Raw genomic sequence first — 20,900 nt, 5'->3', positions numbered from 1 at the left:
CGTCCTTTGATTTTATTTCCATCTCTGTCCGACAGAAAAAATTTCCTCCAGTATCGCACTACTGGGGAACCTTGCTGATCTGACGTCATGATGCTAAACTCCTCAGAGTAACACCTTCCAACTTCTGTCTCGCACGACAGGAATCTCCTCTAGTATCGCACTACTGGGGAATATTGTCGAACCAACACCACCATATTGAACTCCTCAGAGTAACATCTCCACCATCCGGCGAAACTAAATCTCAAACGGTAACCACGGCTTGAGTTGCGCTGATCGCAAAATATTCCCATCTCTGTCCGACGGAAAAGTTTCCCCCAGTATCGCACTACTGGGGAAGTACGGTTGATAAAAAACGGTATCAGACTCCTCAGAGCAACACCTTCACCCTCAGGCAACCACTTCTCAAATGGTAACCACGGTCTGAGACTAGCTCATGCTTGCAATATGATGCATGATTGATTTTTCTGCGTAACGCTCCATAATTATGGAAATGCTACGCGATTTATTATGCAATATGCTATGCTATTTTTTTTCATGATGAATGTATATAAAGGCATCCCCCTCAAGGGACTCTTCTGAGGAGCTCGAGACACTCTGCTGAGGAACTCGCCAACACTCCCCTTCCACCCTGCTGGGGAATAGCGCTGCTGCTGGAAAAAGGCAACCCTTGCTGGGGATAACCTCCTTTGCACCCGATCCGCTTGGGAAATTGCTGGGGATAGAACCACCAGCGCTCTGTGGGGATACAACTGTCTTTGACTTGCTGGGGATATCAATCCCTACTCCGCTTGGGAAACCACCGCACACAGATACTTCCGCTGGGGAAAACGCAACCTTCAGGCCTGGCGACTGGGGAAGCATTGATCTGACACCTGCTGGGGATAACCATCCTGACCCTGCTAGGGAAGTCACAGACCTTGAATCTGCTGGGGAGTTGGTCCTTCTGACTCTGCTTGGGGATATGCATCCCGACTCGTCTGGACCTTTTCTGCTCCATCATCTTGTATTCCAAGCCGCTCCGTACTCGACGGAGAGCGAACTCCCGGGACTTATACAGACTTTTCAATTTTCCGACTTTGAAGAGTCTTCTTGATTAATTCCAAGGATCATCGTACGTCTCGTCGTCTTTTCACCGTTCTTCTATTCATTCGCTCGTCCCTGATCGGACTCCATTGGGGATTTGTTTTGTCAAAAGCTTCCACATCACAACCTGCAAGTGAGGGAAAATACCTAACAGTTCCTGCAAAAGAGATCGTTAGATAAAACCGTGCCCCAGGCGTGTCAAGATTTCAACACTTGGGTCACTCAACCTTCCGAATAAGATTTCAAGCTTTCAATCTTATAAACATGCATTGGAAGGGACCTGTATGTCTTAAAATGCAAGATTCTTTATCAAAATAATCGGATGTTTTTGCAATCAAAGCGGTAATGAAAAACAAAAACAAAAATTATTTGACTGAATATGCATTTTATTGATTGAAAAATGTGTGGCTCACATTGAGCAATACAAAGGAAGCAATTCCTAAAAAGAGGTAAGTGCGCACAAAAGGAAAAATCTATCCTAATGGCAATGTGAAACCCGTGATCTCATCGAGTTCCAACTCGGTTACACCCCATATGTCCTCAGACTCTCCGTGCTTTCTGCCTTCTGAACAAGACGCTTCTGATTGATCCCCACCGGGTATTATCCATGATGCCTTAACCAAAGCAAACGATCATGCTAGACGCAGTTGTTCGTTTCAATCCCTCTTTTGCCTGGACCGCCCTTTCAGGTTTTCAGTCCACCGGGATACCCTTTTTTGCCCAAGTCGCCTTTTCAGGTTTTCGACTTGCCGGGTGTACAGTTTTTTCATTTTATCCCTAATTTTTGCCCGAACCTTTTCTTTCTGTTTTTGGTTCTCCGGGATGCCCATTTTTGCCTGGACTATTTTATTCTTTTCGTCCAGCGGGTCTCTTTATACGAAGTATTTTTTAACTGCGTCCGCATTCACAGGGGATGGAAAATCCTCGCCATCCATGGTCGTTAGCAACAAGGCTCCGCCAGAGAAAACCTTCTTGACCACAAACAGACCTTCATAATTGGGTGTCCATTTGTCCCTTCGATCGTTTTGAGGAGGAAGGATCCTTTTCAGCACCATATCACCCACGTGATATACCCGAGGTCGTACCTTTTTGTCAAAAGCACGCTTCATCCGCTGCTGGTATAACTGCCTATGACAAATGGCTGCCAACCTCTTCTCTTCTATCAGGCTTAACTCTTCGTACCGGGTCCTTACCCATTCAGCCTCTTGCAATTTCACGTCCATCAGGACTCTCAAAGAGGGAATCTGAACCTCAACCGGTAACACGGCCTCCATCCCATATACCAATGAGAAAGGAGTTGCCCCAGTAGATGTACGCACCGACGTTCGATACCCATGCAATGCAAACGGCAACATCTCATGCCAGTCTTTATAGGTTACCACCATTTTTTGCACAATCTTCTTTATGTTCTTGTTGGCTGCCTCAACCGCCCCATTCATCTTTGGACGATAGGGAGAAGAATTGTGATGTTCAATCTTGAATTCCCGGCACAGCTCTGCCATCATCTTGTTATTCAAATTAGAACCATTATCAGTAATGATTCTCTCGGGAACCCCATATCGGCAAATGATGTCTCTCTTGAGAAATCTGGCAACGACCTGCTTCGTCACGTTCGTATAAGAGGCTGCTTCAACCCACTTGGTGAAGTAATCAATAGCCACCAATATGAACCGATGCCCATTCGAAGTCGTAGGCTCTATCTTCCCAATCATATCAATGCCCCACATAGCAAACGGCCATGGAGACGACATTAAGCTCAACGGATTTGGAGGCACGTGCACCTTATCAGCATGAATCTGGCATTTATGACACTTCCGCACGAAATTGAAACATTGGGCCTCCATTGTCATCCAATAATAGCCTGCTCTCAGCAGCTTCTTCACCATTGCATTCCCACTGGCATGGGTACCGAACGATCCCTCATGAACCTCTTTCATCAATTGGCTTGCTTCTTTATCATCAACACATCTGAGCAAGACCCAATCGAAATTCCTCTTGTACAGAACCCCATCCTCATTCAGGTAGAACACCATGGCCAACCTCCGCAGAGTCTTTCGGTCCTTCTTCGATGCTCCCTCAGGATACTCTTGAGTCTCTAGATAGCGCTTGATGTCGTAATACCACGGCTTCTCATCATCAGGCACTGTATCAACAGCAAACACATAAGCCGGTCTATCCAGACGACCTACTTCAACACTGGGGAACTGATTCCACCACTGCACCTTAATCAAGGCGGCCAACGTAGCCAAAGCATCTGCCAAAGAATTCTCCTCTCTAGGCACATGATGCAACTTCACCTTGGTGAAAAACGTCAACAATCTCCTCGTATAATCCCGGTATGGAACTAAATGAGATTGATGCGTATACCATTTTCCGTTAACCTGATTTATCACCAGAGCTGAATCTCCATATATGACAAGGTTCTTGATCCGCAAATCAATCGCCTCTTCAATTCCCAATATACAAGCTTCATATTCAGCCACGTTGTTGGTGCACTCAAATGTTAGCCGGGCGGCAAAAGGAATATGGGATCCTTTCGGCGTAACCAAAACAGCACCAACACCGCTACCATTCACGTTAACGGCCTCATCAAACATCAGAATCCATTCGGATTCAGGGTCAGACCCCTCCTCCGGGATTGGTTCCTCACAATCTTTCGATTTGAGAAACATGATATCCTCATCAAGGAATTCAAACTTCATCGGTTGATAATCATCAATGGGTTGCTGGGCGAGGTAATCAGACAATACACTCCCCTTAATGGCTTTCTGAGAGGTATACTGTATATCATATTCAGTCAAAATCATTTGCCACCTCGCAACCCGTCCGGTCAATGCTGGCTTCTCAAAAATGTACTTGATTGGATCCATCTTGGAAATCAATAAAGTGGTATGAACCAGCATATACTGCCTCAGTCGGCGAGCAGCCCAGACCAAAGCACAGCAAGTTTTCTCGAGCAGTGAATATCTTGTTTCACAGTCGGTAAACTTTTTGCTAAGGTAGTATATGGCATGCTCTTTTCGACCAGACTCGTCATGTTTCCCCAATACACACCCCATAGACCCCTCGAGGACTGTCAGGTACAGAATTAACGGTCTTCCCTCCACATGAGGCATCAGAATCGGAGGCTCCTGCAAATATTCTTTTATTTTTTCAAATGCCGCTTGGCAACTATTATTCCACCTGACCGTTTGATCTTTTCTCAACAATTTGAAAATTGGTTCACACGTGGCTGTTAGGTGAGATATGAACCGTGAAATGTAGTTCAATCTACCTAAGAAACCACGAACCTCTTTCTCTATTCTCGGTTCAGGCATTTCTCTTATTGCTTTTACTTTCGCAGGATCAACCTCGATTCCTTTCTCGCTCACGATGAACCCCAGTAATTTACCGGACCGCACTCCGAACGTGCACTTGTTCGGATTCAACCTCAGTCTGAACTGTCTCAGCCGGTCAAACAACTTGGCCAGATCTACCAAATGCCCCTCTTCTGTTTGGGACTTTGCTATCATGTCATCAACATAGCATTCAATTTCATGATGAATCATATCATGAAACAAAGTCACCATGACCCTCTGATAAGTAGCATCGGCGTTCTAGAGACCGAATGGCATCACCTTGTAACAAAAGGTGCCCCACGGTGTAATGAACGTTGTTTTCTCCATATCATCTGGCGACATTTTGATTTGATTATAGCCAGAAAAGCCATCCATGAAGGAAAACACCGAGAATTGAGCTGTATTATCTACCAACACGTCAATGTGAGGTAATGGAAAATCATCCTTCGGACTAGCTCTATTCAGATCTCAGTAGTCCACACACATTCTCACCTTACCATCCTTCTTCGGGACTAGCACAATATTCGCAACCCATGGCGGATAATTAGTGACAGCAAGGAAACCAGCATCCCACTGCTTCTGCACTTCTTCCTTAATTTTCATCGCCATTTCAGGTCGAGTTCTGCGCAACTTCTGCTTCACTGGAGGACAATCTGCTCGCAACGGTAGCTTGTGCACAACGATATCGGTATCCAACCCTGGCATATCTTGATAAGACCAGGCAAAGATGTCGACATACTCTTTCAACAACACTACCAATCTGCTCTTTACACTTTCCTCCAAAGCAGCCCCGATTTTCACCTCTTTCTTGACCTCGTCGGTACCCAGATTCACAACCTCAATCTGCTCTTCATGCGGCTGAATCACCTTCTCCTCTTGTTTCAACAACCTGGCTAATTCCCCTGGCAGTTCACAATCTTCTTCGCATTCTTCTTCAGCAAGATAGATTGGATTGTCGAAGTCATACAAGGGTGTAACAGGATTGTTATCAATGAGATCCGGAGAATGATCGCATCTGCATGAATGTTGATTCATGCATTGCTTTAGAACCGGAACGAGACAAATTGAAAAAGAAAAATGAAAACATTGCCATTTTTATTTGTTTTTATTTTTAAACTGCAAAAATAAATGAAAAACAGGGAACACCGCTTTTAATTGAAAAACATCCTTTTATTAATAATGCGAATTTGCAAATTTTAAACATGAGGTGGCCCTTACAATGAACCATTACGTGTCGGGCAACACGTATGGCTTTCATGCATATAAAATCAAAACAGGAAAAATATTACTCTTCCAGCAGAGTGACCCGGATGATCTTTTCAGCCTTCCAGTTCTGGATTCCCATCCCTGGTGCGCACGACTTTATCCACCGGTCCATTTCACAGTCGCTATCAGCTTCATCACTCATCATGCAGATGTGATCTGGATCCAGCATTCCGGCACTAGTGAAGGTGACTGACGGACGACGTCCTCTTCCTTGTCCCGATGAGCCTCTGCCAGACTGATACCCCACTCCGAAGTGGTCTTTCTTTGCAGAGATATCCATCATCCTGCCCCAACCGGGAGCCTCTCCATTCTTCACCACCTCAACGGCCTGTTTGTACGAAGCCATGGACGGTTTCTCCTCCTCTTTCGTAAAAAGAGCATTCTCCACCTTAACGGTTTCGAACGCTTGACTTGGTGTCTCCCAGATTTCGCCGTCCATTTCAACGTACTTGAATGAGGACAAGTGGCTGACAAAGATGTCCTCTTCTCCGCAGACGGTGACAACCCGTCCTTCCCAAATATATTTTAGCTTCTGGTGTAAAGTCGAGGTCACTGCCCCAGCAGCATGGATCAACGGCCTACCCAACAAGCAACTGTATGCCGGCTGGATATCCATGACATAGAAAGTCGACTTAAACACCTCTGGGCCTATCTTCACTGGCAGCTCAACCTCTCCAAACACGGCCCGCTTTGACCCGTCAAATGCCCGCACTATCAGATCAGTCGGAGTCAGAATCAGCCCGTCACAATTCAACTTAGCCAGAGCCTTCTTCGGCAACACATTTAATGAGGAGCCGGTATCAACCAGCACATGCGAAAGCACAGCTCCTTTACACTCCATTGCGATGTGTAACGCCCGGTTGTGATTTCTCCCATCTACAGTCAGGTCCATGTCTGTAAAGCCTAACCCATGGCTAGCATGCACGTTAGACACGACCGTCTCCAACTGGTTAATGGTAATCTCTTGAGGAACATAGGCTTTCTTCAAGATTTTCAACAAAGCCTCCCTGTGCCCCTCAGAGCTTAGCAGCAAAGATAGAATTGATATTTTGGAGGGAGTCTGCTGCAGATGGTCAACCAGCTTGTACTCAGACTTTTTGATGATCCTTAAGAATTTCTCTGCATCATCATCAAGCTTCTCTTCCGACCCAACCGGCGCCGGCGTCGCTACTGGAGTACTATCACCAACCACTGCTTTTCCTTTCGCCCTGGCTAAAGCCTCGGCCTTTTCTTTTTTCTCTTTCTCTCCTTCTCCTCCCCTCAAGGCATCAGGAGCAAACAATCTTCCACTGCGAGTGAAACCGCTGGGACCGGCATTACCCACCTTTGACACGGTGGTTTCACTAGCAGTCTGGTCTTCTACCCTCTCACCGTTACAGTACACTTCCCCACCATAATGCCATGGCACGGCATCATCTTTGTCATATGGAATTGGTCCAGGTACCGTGATGGTAACTGGAGCCGCCTCAGCAAGAGTAGACAAATCCACCAGATCAAAATATATTGTTATGGTGGAGACTTCATCCTTCCCCTTATCAGCCTTCTCAATTAAAATACTTCCCTCGTCCATCAGACTCTGAACAGTCTTCCTCAACAATGAACATCCATTGACAGAAACAGTGCACTCAGCACAACCAACACCACAACCCAGATAGACCCCATTCAACAACAACTGTCTCTTAACCTCAGCCAGAGGAGTCTTCAACTGATCAACAGTAGACAACCCAACTCTACTCTCTTCAGAAATAGCATTCACCCCCCTTTGACCATGCGCAGGCATGGGATTAGCATTGACATTGGGAGATGGTGCGAAGTTGATGGCTTTCGAATCCACCAGGTCTTGAACTGTGTGCTTAAAAGCTTTACAGTTCTCTATATTGTGTCAGGGCGCACCTGAGTGAAATTCGCATTTTGCATTCTCGTCATAATTGGCTGGCCTTTGATCAGGTCTCAAAGGTGCCAGAGTTCTGAGTTGTACCAGCCCCAGATCCATCAACTTTTTAAACAGAAAAGAATAAGTCACAGGCGGCCTGTCGAACTGCCTATCATTCATTCTCCCCTTGACTTGATATCCGGCCCTCTGAGGCCTCTGCTGAAATGGTTGTCTTTGTTGTTGAGGTTGTTGCTGTTGTTGTTGCTGATTATCAGCAGGAATAGTTACTGCAGCAGTGTGCTGGAAGTAACGGTCCCTACTGGGTCCCCTCTGAGCATATATGGCGCTGGTATCACCTTCTTTCTTCCTCTGACCATTCCCAAAAGGCTTTTTCGACCCTGAAGAAGAAGCGTTACCCTGAATCTTCCCGAGCTTCAACCAGCTCTCGATTCTCTCTCTAGCCACGACTATATCCGAAAAGTTGGTCACCGGACAACCAACCATCCTCTCAGCATATGCCCCTTGCAAGGTCCCCATAAAGAGATCAGACATCTCTCTGTCAACTAGTGGAGGTTGCACTCTGGCAGCCAACTCCCTCCACCTTTGGGCATATTCTTTAAACCCTTCATTGTTTTTCTGAGACATACCCTGCAGCTGGGTACGACTCGGAGCCATATCAGCGTTGAACTGATACTGTTTAAAGAATGCGTCCCCAAGATCTTGCCAATTCTTGATATCTGAGGACTTGAGCTTGGTGTACCACTCCAATGAGCCTCCGGACAGACTGTCTTGGAAGAAATACATCCACAGCTTTTGGTCCATAGTGTAAGCTAAGATTTTACGAACAAATGCCTGAAGATGAGTCTCGGGGCAAGAACTCCCATTATACCGATCAAATGTGGGTGCCTTGAATTTCTGCGGGATCACAATCCCCTCTACCAACCCCATATTTGACATATTGACCACCCCAGGAGTGGCATAACTCTCCAACGCTCTGATCTTCTCAGCCAGCAGCTGAATCTCTTTGTTCTGTGGTGGGGCACCGTATTGTCCGAACGGTTCGTTGTGCATCGAGAACTGATCGGCTTCTCGGTCTTCCTCTCTGTCGTCATCAACACCGAAGAAAGGAGGGAACAAACTGTCTTTCATGTTCTGACCCGGTTGACCACCAGCAGTACCGAAACCAGCGGCATTATTCACTATACCCACTGTTGTTCTCTTACCACCATCTCGAGAACCACCCAGCCCCTGGTTGGAGACACCATCCAGGTTCACACCACTGTTTGCCGCTGAAGCCCGCTCGAGCTTCTCGACTTTATCAGCTAGAGCCTTCTGACCAACCGCAAAACCTTGCATGATGTTGATCAGCTCGGTCATCTTGTCTTTCAGCTCGAGGATATCAGTATTTGGGAGATCCATCAGTCTGGGAGTATTACGGCGCGTGAAATATCTGTGCGGACGTGTTGAGTGCAAAGGTACAGCTCTGCGAGCACGAGCAATGATTCCTGAAACAATCAAGCACGTTAGAACTGATACCTGCAAAATAAAACACAAGTTATCATGATCATGCATGAATGCAGTGTTTATCCACATGAGGAACACTTTGTCTCTCGATCCTGGCTTCATCGAGACAAATAATAATCCGGCAGCAATATTCTGACATTCAACATTTGATTTCATCATACAGATCAGAGATATATGATTTAGCAAAATACTGCCCAACCATGTGTGTGCTTGTGTGAGTGCATACAGTAAAGCGAATAAAGCTTGAAGATCAATCACTGAATGAAAATCACCATCACATAACAAAATGCACAATAAGTGTCATAGTCATACATCAAATCAGATACAAATCTCCAGAATCGGGAAAGAAATACAAGCAAATGAATTCCGTCAACAAGCCTGACGGTAATCCACACAAATGATAAAGCTAGCCTGACGAGGGTCCCACAGATGGCCCTATCTCGTCAACCATCTTCGCGAACTCTGCGGCGAACCTGAGCTCGGTGTTCTCCTGCTGTAATCTCCCCACCTCTTTCTGGTGAATCTTCATCTGCCTGAAGTAATGATCTCTCTCAACAATGTAATGATCTCTCTCGGCGATGATCTTTACTTTCTCCGCTTCCCACTCTGCAGCAAGGGCTCTGGCTCTGTCGTCCCTCTGGTCCCTCACGAGGATTTGCCTCCTCTTCTCATCTTCAATGACCTTTGAAGCTCTGGCTAACTTCTCTTTAGTGATGTCGTGCTCCCTTGTGGACGATGCTAAGGCTTGATTGATCTTCCCATAGTAGGAAGTATCCATCTCAAAGCGCTTTGCTTCCAGGGCATGTCGTGTGTCCTGATCCTCCATCTTCACTCTGATCTCCTGGTTGGCCGTCTGAATTCGAGCAACACTCATCTCCAATTCAGCTTTCTCTACGAGCAACTGATCTCTGGCTCTCTTCATCTCGAGGAATTCTCCCATACTGACAGAAGAACTCGGACCCTCAATCATAGGACACCCAGGATCACCTCCCGGAAATGGTAGATGTGTGATCTCAATCCTCTTCCGAAGCCAATCCTCGAATAGAGGAAAATACTGGCTATTGACCTTGCCAAACGGAACTTTGCCCTTCCTTTGAATGTTACGCCATGACCCAGACACCTGCATCAGCTTGGCCTGATTGCCCTCAACCGGGAAGTAAAAGGACTCCTGAGTCTCACACTCAAGGGGAGGAACTTCCATAGCGAACCCCATCTGTCTCCTAAGAAGCGTTGGGTTGTAATTAATGCAACCCTGAACTCCCATAAGAGGCACATTGGGAAAATCCCCGCAGCTATATATAAAATTCCGTCCAGCCAAACCATTATGAGTCCATGCTATATCAGCAGCCCGCAAACCCATCAATCTGACCGACCACTTGACCGTAGGATCGAGATGAGCAAAAGCACCTCGGGAAGGCAAATACCCCATAAACCATCTGAACAACATTTGACCACAACATCGGATCAGACCACCACGCCGCTTCTCATTCCTGTTATGAACCGAATAATAGACGTCTCCGATCAGAGTAGGAATAGGGTTCCTCTGTATGAACAATCTGATAGCATTATGGTCGACAAAGCTCTTCTGATTAGGAAACAGAATGATCCCATAAACGCTCACAGAAATCAAAGCACAGACCGTCTTCCAATTACCCATAGCAGCATGTTCCTTGGCCTTAGCCTCCAAGAAACTCAAATGAAATCCAGGTAATTTTCCTTTCTCCTTCAAACCCTCATTGGTCATCTCCGGACTCAAATAAAGAGCACGAGAAATCCCAAGGACATCAGGCTCTCTCCTAATGGCGCAGAAAGGAATCTGATCGCGGATCTGAATACCCAGGATGCTAGCATAATCTTCCATCAGAGGTCCCAACAAATAGTCTGGAAACACAAAACATCTCAAACCCGGGTCATAGAACTGGAGAAGAGTATGAATGGCGCTTCTGTCACTGTCAGTGAGTCTGAAAACCGCCTTCAAAATACCACTGTATGCCTCTCTAAACATCCCCACATGGTCGGGCGTAATCAGTGCTATCATATCTCTCAACTCGTCAATCTCTGGGTTGAAGAAACTATAGGCAACATCATCTTTCAAACCGGGCCTCATATCTGAGCAGAAAGTCTCTCAACCAGGATCTCGATCAAAATGTCCCTGCATATGGATAAACATGTGTTAGATGCAGGTAAATGCAAATGTTAATGATGCTGATGAATGAATGCAATGCATTGCCATCCTCCAAGTCATTTGATCGACTGTTGCTTTGAGTCACGGCCCTGATCTCTGAACTGATCACAACCATCTGAAGGAGTATGTAACCACAAATCCGACTCAAGGGATTCCGAAATAAACGGAACTGAAAGATACACCATCATCATCATTCGGTAATCTCTGAGCAGATACCCACAATCCTCTGAATCGGCCCGGGGAATCCTGAAATAAACGGATCCCCACTGATAAATAACACGGACAGCACTCCGACGTCTCGGCAATAAATGACCATAAATCCGACTTATAAATATGACTCTGATCAACGTAACCAATAGTCACCATCTGAGTCATCATCTGAACATGCATCTGTACGAATCACCCTCCCCTCACAGGTAAATTCTAATCAGGTCATCCTAAGGCGGATAATAGTCTCGACAATCGGGCAGAGATACTCAATGGGTTTGCCCTTTCGGGTGTGCCATTGTAGCTCTCCTGAGATCATCTAAACCAAAGATCCGGGAAATGATCGGTCACCAGAGTCAATAGTTCAGATGAAGTGACACAACCAAAGTGGATACTCCACAAAGGAAGGGCACTATCAAATGAACCTCGTCCGGCTTGTGGTATGTCACGTTACAACAATATGCTGATAAAGCAAATGAGGAACATGAGACCACACTAATCCTAGGTGTATACTCGGGCCTGGGTTTTAGCCCCACTCAGAACACCCACCCCAAAACAAAGGAACCACCTGCACAGAGGACGGCAACATGATAGTATGATGCATGCAGACATTAATGCAAATATATACACAATCAGAATAACAAATGCAATAAATAGAACACAAGCAACCTAAACTATCCTAGAACGCTAGGAGAGACTCGCTTAGGGAAAATGGACCAGCGCATGTTAACATTTCTATGTCCCCAGCAGAGTCGCCAGCTGTCGCATCCGCGAAAAACAACCGGCGGGCTAAAACAAAAACAACACATAGCCGCCACCGTGCGTTATTTATCCCAAAAGAGGGAAAGGAAACGCTCGAAGTAAACCTAGGAAAAAGCATGGTCTCGCGACCAAAGAGAAAGGGATCGGGAGTCGGTTACGCAAGGGGAAGGTATTAGCACCCCTCACGTCCGTCGTACTCGACGGGATCCACGCTCAAAAGAAAGAATAGGTTGCTAAACAAACATCACACACACACACACCAAAGACAACGCAGGTGGGGGAAAAGAGGAGAGGGCTCGCTAGGATATCGCATCCTATGCCTACGTATCTCGTCTGGAACGAGAATCAGAGCTGCCGTAGTTCGGCTCACGCACGCCAAACAAGACACACACAAACACGGGCAAACCTGGAACTCGAACGCCAATCGCTGGACTTACATCGGCTTCCGAACCAAACAAACACAATCAGGATACGGACAGCCAATCGCTGGGCTTACATCCATATCCTGACACACAAGAGGAAACAAACAACAAGTTACTAAGGAGTCGGGAACTCGAGCCTAGCAACTGTCAAGCAAACACACTCAAAAAAAGAAAAGGGTGCCCGGAGAGACCTCGCACGGTCTCCTGCCTACGTACCTCATCTGGTATGAGGATCAGGGCGACGTAGTTCCCCTGAACGGGAAAGAAATTCTAACCAGATACAAAGGGAGACACACTACTAGGGAGCTGGACTCGAGCCTAGTGTTATCATGCATCATTGCCCTATGTTATGGTTTCTATCCTGACTTGCACAAGCAAGCTAATCCTATCCAGGCAAAAGCAAGCAAGCATAAACAAAACAAAGCAAACATTTCACATAGCACACACTATATCCAGTCAAGTGAGGCTCAAACAAAGGGTTCGGCTGCCGAAGCAAGTCAACTGTACAAGGGTAGTGTTAGCTCTTAACCCTGACATTGAGAGTCAGGGTGAAGCTGGATGAAAGGTGAGTGAAGATTAGACTTCACAGCTCTTATCCCTGGCCAGGGAGAGCTTCAGACAAAGGAGCGTGGGTCCATAATGGAGGAACCCTTCTACACTCAAGACTCTGACTCAATTGTACATTGTACAAGATCTTGGGTTAATGTCCCAATGCATCAACACAGTGGTGTGAGCAAAGGGACGACTCAACAGAATAGCGGGAGATAGATTGCATATCTCTTTGATCCGCCCATTGCCTCATAGAGGTCTTTACCTGCTTGGGGGCAAAAGTAAACAATCACAAACATCGCCTCTTAAGGAGGAATTCAGACAGTTGCCTGGCTAAATAACAAGCCAGGTCTTCCAGACTACATGGAGACAAGAGAGTCTACCTCAACTGGTTTATACAACCAAGCAGCAGCACAGCAAGTTCTTAAAGAACTAAAGCGACTATGGTACCTGGAATCAATCAAGCACAGTCAATATTCCAGACAAACCAACATTAAACAGCAAAAGTCAAACAGTTAATATATACAGTCAACCAATGCAATGTGCAAAGCACAATCAACTCAATTGAGCCAAGCATCCTACAAAACACACAAGTTAGTTTACAACAAGCAACCAAACTCAATTCAATCAACTTGCATTTTTCTCCTTAAGGCATTTGCATCTCAACCTGAAACACAATTCAAAAGTGAGAAACAAGACCACTAGGCCAAGCCTAGGGTCCAAAGGAGGTGAAAAATCCAAAACAGCAAGTGAAAATTAATCAAAACCACAATCAAACAAATTAGAAACAAATCCCATTGGTCCCATGCTCATATCATTCATTATCATCATTTCATGAACAAAATATCACAAAGCATGCCATTTGCAACCTCAAAAGACCAAACAGAATGATCACCATCAAATCAATATCAAAACAGCTCAATAAATTCCACAAAAATTCAAGCTTAAACAGAACACATTCAATGAGTAGCATATCAATTTTCAGCTCATTTGGATCAATGGAAGTATGGAAATTAAATTCATGAAGTTCAGACAAGTTCAAGCAAGCCAACACATGGTATCCAAACAATCATCAAGCCAGGCAAATGCAAGATCAAACACGCGTTTCTTCATGTTCTTCATCAAGAACGTTCACAAATTTTCCAGAAATGATGATGAACAATCTCTCACCAAATGCTACAAACCATATACCATTAGAACCGTCTCAACTAGCACATCACGAATATGTAATTTGTTTAACCTAACTCTCAACACACTAAGCAAATCGAACGAAAAAAGAATGCACATCCAATGTTCAAATTAAGATTTCTCCTCCTACACTTAACCAAATCACAAACTACAAGCAGCATGATGTTCTACATGGAGAGATCTACAAAAGCCATATCGTAGTTCATGCAATTAAAGAATTCGAGGATTTACCTCTTGAAGATGGCAGATGCGAATCTTTGAGTTTCCAAGTGTAAATTGCCAAAATAGATGGAGCGCAAGGCTATGGAAGATGATTGGAAAAGCTAGCTTAGCTCGATGATGCTTCAATTGCAAGATTCATCAATTTGCCATGAAAATGCAAGCTTTGGACAGTTGGAATTCTTCACTCTTTGGCCATGAATTCAATGAAACAGTTCCTCTATGATGATGATAGAATGTAGATCCAAGAAGAACGAACCAAATTGATGAAGATTTCTTGAAGAAATGATGAAAAATGTTGAGAAAAGTTTTGAGAATTTTGAGAGAATTTGGAGGGAAAAACAGTTAGATCCTTGAAGAATGAAATGTAATTAGCATTTTCTGTTACAATTAACATTATATACCAAGCTTAATCCACTTTGCTAATCACAATTACCAAAAATCAAGTGAATTAATGCTAATGAATTTTTAAGTGCAATGTCCAAAAAGTCCTTTTCCAAATTGGCAATGTATGACAGCAAAAACCAGCTGGAGCAAATTTCATTTGGCATTTGGAGTGTGTTAGAATTGGTTCCATGTGCATAGACCTTGTATTTCTCAAATTCACCATTTCACACCAAAAATACAAATGGATTCACTTGAAAAATGACTTTTTGCCTTGACCATTTTTGGTGAATTTTGATCATGCATCATGAAAGTACATGTGAAATGGGGTTTGCTCAAAGAAAGATCACCCAAATTGGCCATTCCATGTGAAAGTTATGCCACTTTGAATTTAGGCATTTTTGGAAAAAGATTGGACCATAACTTGTCAACCATACATGGGAATTTCAAGTTCTTGGACTTTTTGGAAAGGTGAGAGCAAGATCTACAACTTTCATGTTGAACAAAATTTCATTTGAAGCATTTTTGGACACGTAATTTTGAGGTGAAAAACTTTCCATTTTTGGAAACTTTCATTACAAGTCACTTTCTATTTTTGGCAATTTTTTGTCTGACTTTATTTTCTTCATTCTTGATGTTTGAAATGCCAAATGAAACTTGTTTCAACATGAATGAAGTGTATCCAACTCTCTCCCACCTCCAAATCCATCATTTCAGGCACAGTTGACCACAGTTGACTTTTCTGACTGATAGATGAATTTGGCTATGCACTGATCAAGTTGAGCCTCAATCTCCTGATGAAATGGCTCAGTGATGAAACCCTAGCCTCCATAAGCTCAATATAATCATGAAATGATCCCCATATCCATTATAGACCCCATCTTCTTACCAAGCCCTAATTGGCCCCAATACAACTGATTAGGGTTGACCAGAGGTCAAAACCCTAATCTCAAGGTATCTGATCATGAACTTGAATCTTCTGGATGATAACAAAACCATGATGATGATGATGTATCATTTCAACCAAGATGAAGATCAATCTCCTTGAGAATCAAAACCCTAATTTATAGCCCATTCCTCAGATGATTAATGATCAATCCATAAACCCTCAGGCTAGAATCTCAACCTCCTATCTTCTGACCAAGACTTAGGAGGATAACTTGCTCAATGTAGCCACATGATATGCAAATATGCTATGCCTAATTACCTACAAAATGATATGCCATATGTTAAGCTAGTCCCAAGAGAGGAGGGCAAATTTTGAGGTGTTACAATTGGTTTAGATTTTTTTCAGGTACCTAAGTTGCTTTGAGTTCTTTGAACTTGCTTTGCTAGCTTGTGGGTTGCTTAACCTAGGTATAACTCTCTGACTTCATGTAGTCTGGAAGACCTGTCCTGTTATGTGGGCAGGCACCTGTCTGAAGCCCTCCTTAAGAGGCAATGCTTGTGTTTGTTTATCTTTGTGCCAAGCAGGAAAAGTCCTCTTATGAGGCAATTAGCAGATAAAAGAGATGTGTAATTCATCTCCTGCTACTCAGTGTGTCATTCACTTTTCTCACACACCTTGTGTTGATGCATTATGGATAATAGCCCAAGATCTATGTTGTGTCAGTCATCTGTGGAGAAGAGTTCCTACATTATGAACTCCCACATTTTCTATTTGAGTCAAGCTCTCCCAGGCCAGGGATAAGAGCTGTGAGGTCTTACCCTCGCTTCCCATTTCATCTGCTTCACCCTAACTCTCAATGTTAGGGTTAAGAGCTAACTACACCCGATTCCAACTGGCTTGTGTTTCACAGCCTAACCTTGTATGAGCCCCAATTGTTTGCATATAGTGTGTGTGCTTGCTTTTTGTGCTTGTATGTGTTTGTTTGTGCTGTTTAGGATAGCTTGCTGCCTGTGCAAGTTAGATAGAAACCTCAACCTAGGACCATGGTGAATTTGCATGATAACTATTAGGCTCGAGTCAGTCTCCCTTTTAGTTTGTCATTTCCCAGTCTCTGGTTAGGAGAAAGTTTCTCCCTTGTTCAGGGGAACTACGTCGCCCTGATCCTCATACCAGATGAGGTACGTAGGCAGGAGATTGTACGAGATCTCTCTGGGCACCCTTTTCCTTTCTTGTGTGTGTTTGCTTGACGGTTAGCAGGCTCGAGTACCAGACTCCCTGTTAGCTTGTTTGTTCAACTCTTTTGTTGCTTTTGACGACTCAGCGTCCGGTTAACCTCTTGTTTCTTGGAGTCTGACATAAGTCCAGCGATTGGCAGTTGGTTTCTTGTGTGGGTGTGTGTTTGTTGGTTCGGAGTCTGATGTAAGTCCAGCGATTGGCATTCGGTTTCCAGGTTTGCCTGTTTGTGTGGAGTCTGACGTAAGCCCAGCGATTGGCAGTCGGTTTCCTGTGTTTGTTTTGTTTCGGCGTGCGTGAGCCGAACTACGGTAGCTCTGATTCTCATTCCAGATGAGATACGTAGGCATAGGATGCAATATCCTAGTGAGCCCGTTCCCCTTTTCTTCCATCTCTGTCTTATTCCAGTGTGTGTGTGCATTCTTTTGAGCAGTTTTAGCAACCTTTCTTCTATCCTTTTGAGCGTGGATCCCGTCGAGTACGACGAATGCGTAGGGGTGCTAATACCTTCCCTTCGCATAACCGACTCCCAATCCCATCTCTCTTTGGTCGCGAGACCATGTCTTTTCCAGGTTTACTTCGAGCGTTTCCTTTCCCTCTTTTGGGATAAATAACGCACGGTGGCGGCTCTGTTTGTTTTGTTTTTCCCGCCGGTTGTTTTTCGCGGATGCGTCAGTTAGTTGGTTGAATCAGTTGGTTGGTTTTGGGGATGATTCCAATAGTGATCGGTGGTAGCAGGTTTCCCTCTAAGTGGATTTGGCTTTGAAGTTTTATTCATGACCTGTTAATCAATTAGCTTGGGTGCAAGGTATACCAAATGAGCTTAAGTGTGACCTGCAATTATAGGTTAATGTAGAGTATCTGAATCATTGTGATTGGGTTGGCATGACAAGGATTTTGTACTTAGTAGTGCTTCAGCAGCTAACAGTGTTGTCGAATATACTGCAAGGAACAGGTTGAGTTGACTCAAGCTGGGAAGGAGTCGACTTAAACAGAGCATTCTCCAGGGTTGAGTCTACCTCTGGGTCGACCGAGTCGGACCCACGACGAATTGGTTCAAAGAAAAATAAGGAATGAGTTGACGTGAGGAGTGGGTGAGTTGACTCAAGCAGGATTTCTCAGAATTGAGTCGACCGGTGAGTTGACCTGTTCGGACCCGCGACGAAATAACTCAAAGGAAAACGGAAATGGGTCTACGCAAGGATGAGATGAGTCAACTCAACCAGGTTCCCCTGAACTAGGTCGACCTGTGAGTCGACGTGTTCGGACCCATGGGTTTTGCGTCGAGTCAATGAGTCGACTCATAGAGCAGAAACTTCCAAAAATGAGTTTTGCAATGTGTTATACATTTTTTGCACCTTTTTCCGTATGTAATAACTATTTTACGGATGAATATGAACGAAATCGGCCAATTGAATGAATTGACTTAATGTATGACCAGGTTACTTGAAATGGAGTGAATCGATACATATAACGAAATAGAATCCATACAAAACCTATGCATGAACCATTAACCATGAACCCAAACGATCAAAGGCAAGCACGAAACAAGAGCAACAAATGAAATGACCACTGACCAGATGACCATGGGACATGGACTTGGACAAGCACAAGATGCACATCGGAGCAAATGATATATGGAATCAAACCCAAGAAACCAACGTGCATAACCCCAAACTAGGAGGTTGTTGGGTGAAACTTGATCAAGTGAGAAAGGCACACTCAATGGAATGATGAAGGACCCATTAGATAGGGTTTAGGAGGCCATCCAAAGAGCGTTAGATACAGTTAGAGTTTGCGATCATGATCAAGTGAGGATCCCAAGATTAGGGCGTTGCTTCACCACTTAGCCAAAGTTGAGTTACCAATGATAAGAACACACACAAAACTTGAGAGCCACCTCTGATTATAGTTTGATTGAGCCCCCTTCATCTGCAGAGAAAACTTAGCTTTCACTGAGTGAAAGCATAAAGCTTGGAATCCACGATACATGTCCTCTCGTATTGGACAAATGGCTATGCAAATGAAATGAATGATATGAAGACATGCATATGACTAGGGTTAGGGACCTAAATGAACTTTGTGAAGGGTAGGGTAAATTTTAGGGTATGACAAAGTACAAGGTGTATTTCAAAATAAATACAAACTTTCAAGTTTCAAGTTTTTTTTCATAAATTAGAGTTTTTATAGTCCAACATTTAAGGTAAGTCTTTCATCTATCTATACAAGCTCTGCTTCAATGTATTGTTATGAGCAATCCTAATTACTAGTTATGCTTTACAACTCATATGTTCTTGGAAAGCCAACGCATTATCCACCAATCACATTTCAATATTAATATAACCTTTAAACATGATTTGAACAAAACAAACAACCCTGTCAAATGTCCAACACATGTTTGTATGTTTTCTAAATGAACTAGCATATTTGGAGAAAGAAAATGAACTAAGGTAACTAACTAATAAGTTTTTCCTACACTGTTGTGTATCTTTCATACAAATAGTTATTTAAAAAAGTTTAAATAACTATTATGAATTATGTAGTGAGTCAATAAAGTTTTAATAAATTTTGTTGGCTCATATTATATAAATTATATGAAACGAGAAAAATAAAACTATCGATCTAAATATGTAGTGAGTCAATAAAATTTTAATAAATTTTATTTTCTCATATCGTGGAAATCATATGAAATGGAAAAAATGAAATTACTTATCCAATTATAAATTATGTAGTGAGTCAATAAAATTTTTTTAAAAATGCTCATATTAGGGAAATTACATGAAACAGGAAAAATGAACTAAATATCCAAATATGTAGTGAATCAATAAAATTTTAATAAAATTTATTTTCTCATATTGTGGAAATGATATGAAACTGAAAAAAGGAAACTGCTAATTCAATTATGAATTATGTAGTGAGTCAATAAAATTTTAATAAATTTTGTTTTCTCATATTGTGAAAATTAAATGAAACGGAAAAAATGAAACTACTGATACAATTATGAATTATGTATTGAGTCAATAATATTTTAATAAATTATGTTTTCCCATATTGTGAAAATTATATGAAATGGGAAAAATGAAACTACTAATCCAATTATGAATTATCTAGTGAGTCAATAAAATTTTAATAAATTTTAGATGTATTACTATTTCAACATTAATTTACTATTATTCTTAAGTTTTTTCTTTTTTCAACTTCTTATTTTTATTATAGTCTGCAAGCAAATGTGTGTCTAGAACCATATCCTGCCCTAAAACGTATCATATGCATATGCACAGGTTTGTTACTAGTTTGTATTATAAATGAAAGTTGTTTCAATCAAAAACTCAATATATTATTTTTATTAGAAATGAAAGTTGTTCCAATCTAAAACTCACTTCACATATTGATGGTGAATCAATGGATGATTTTGTGATGTTAGTGGATTAATGTTATGTTATACGGTCTCCAGTATACCTAAAAATAAGTTGATGTCCAAGTCAATGGGCTATTAGAGATGAGAGACGTTTTAAGGTTAGAAAGTGTGTACATTGAGTCTGGATAGTGTTAAGTTCATATAGTCTTGAAGTTGTCGTATTGAGTTTGGATCAGACAAAAGTCATGTTGAGTCGTTATAACAAATACATCGGTACATACCGGAACAGTAAACCTCAAGCTTTAGTTGACAAAGGCAGGTAATGGCTTGAGTCCGATGTTTCATCAGGGTCGTAGATTATAGGTCGAGTCAGATGAAAATTTGAATCTGACATTTTCATATTTAGAAATCTCTTTGCGA

The 20,900-nt window shown here is 43.1% G+C and overlaps 1 protein-coding gene across 1 annotated transcript; it reads right to left on the bottom strand.

The window, feature by feature from the left end:
• Positions 1-9,402: 9,402 nt before the first annotated feature.
• LOC127095919 (uncharacterized) lies at positions 9,403-14,023 on the bottom strand. Its single transcript, XM_051034548.1, has 2 exons — positions 13,593-14,023; positions 9,403-11,236 (listed from the first exon to the last, which is right to left on the bottom strand). The coding sequence occupies exon 2, from the start codon at positions 11,189-11,191 to the stop codon at positions 9,491-9,493; it is 1,701 nt and encodes a 566-aa protein (XP_050890505.1). The 5' UTR covers positions 11,192-11,236; positions 13,593-14,023; the 3' UTR covers positions 9,403-9,490.
• Between the last annotated feature and the right edge of the window lie 6,877 nt (positions 14,024-20,900).

Source organism: Lathyrus oleraceus, chromosome 6 (genome assembly GCF_024323335.1).
Source record: "Lathyrus oleraceus cultivar Zhongwan6 chromosome 6, CAAS_Psat_ZW6_1.0, whole genome shotgun sequence".
NCBI lineage: Eukaryota > Viridiplantae > Streptophyta > Magnoliopsida > Fabales > Fabaceae > Lathyrus > Lathyrus oleraceus.
The sequence above is the reverse complement of the archived record's forward strand: the minus strand, read 5'-3'. Positions and strand labels throughout refer to the sequence as shown.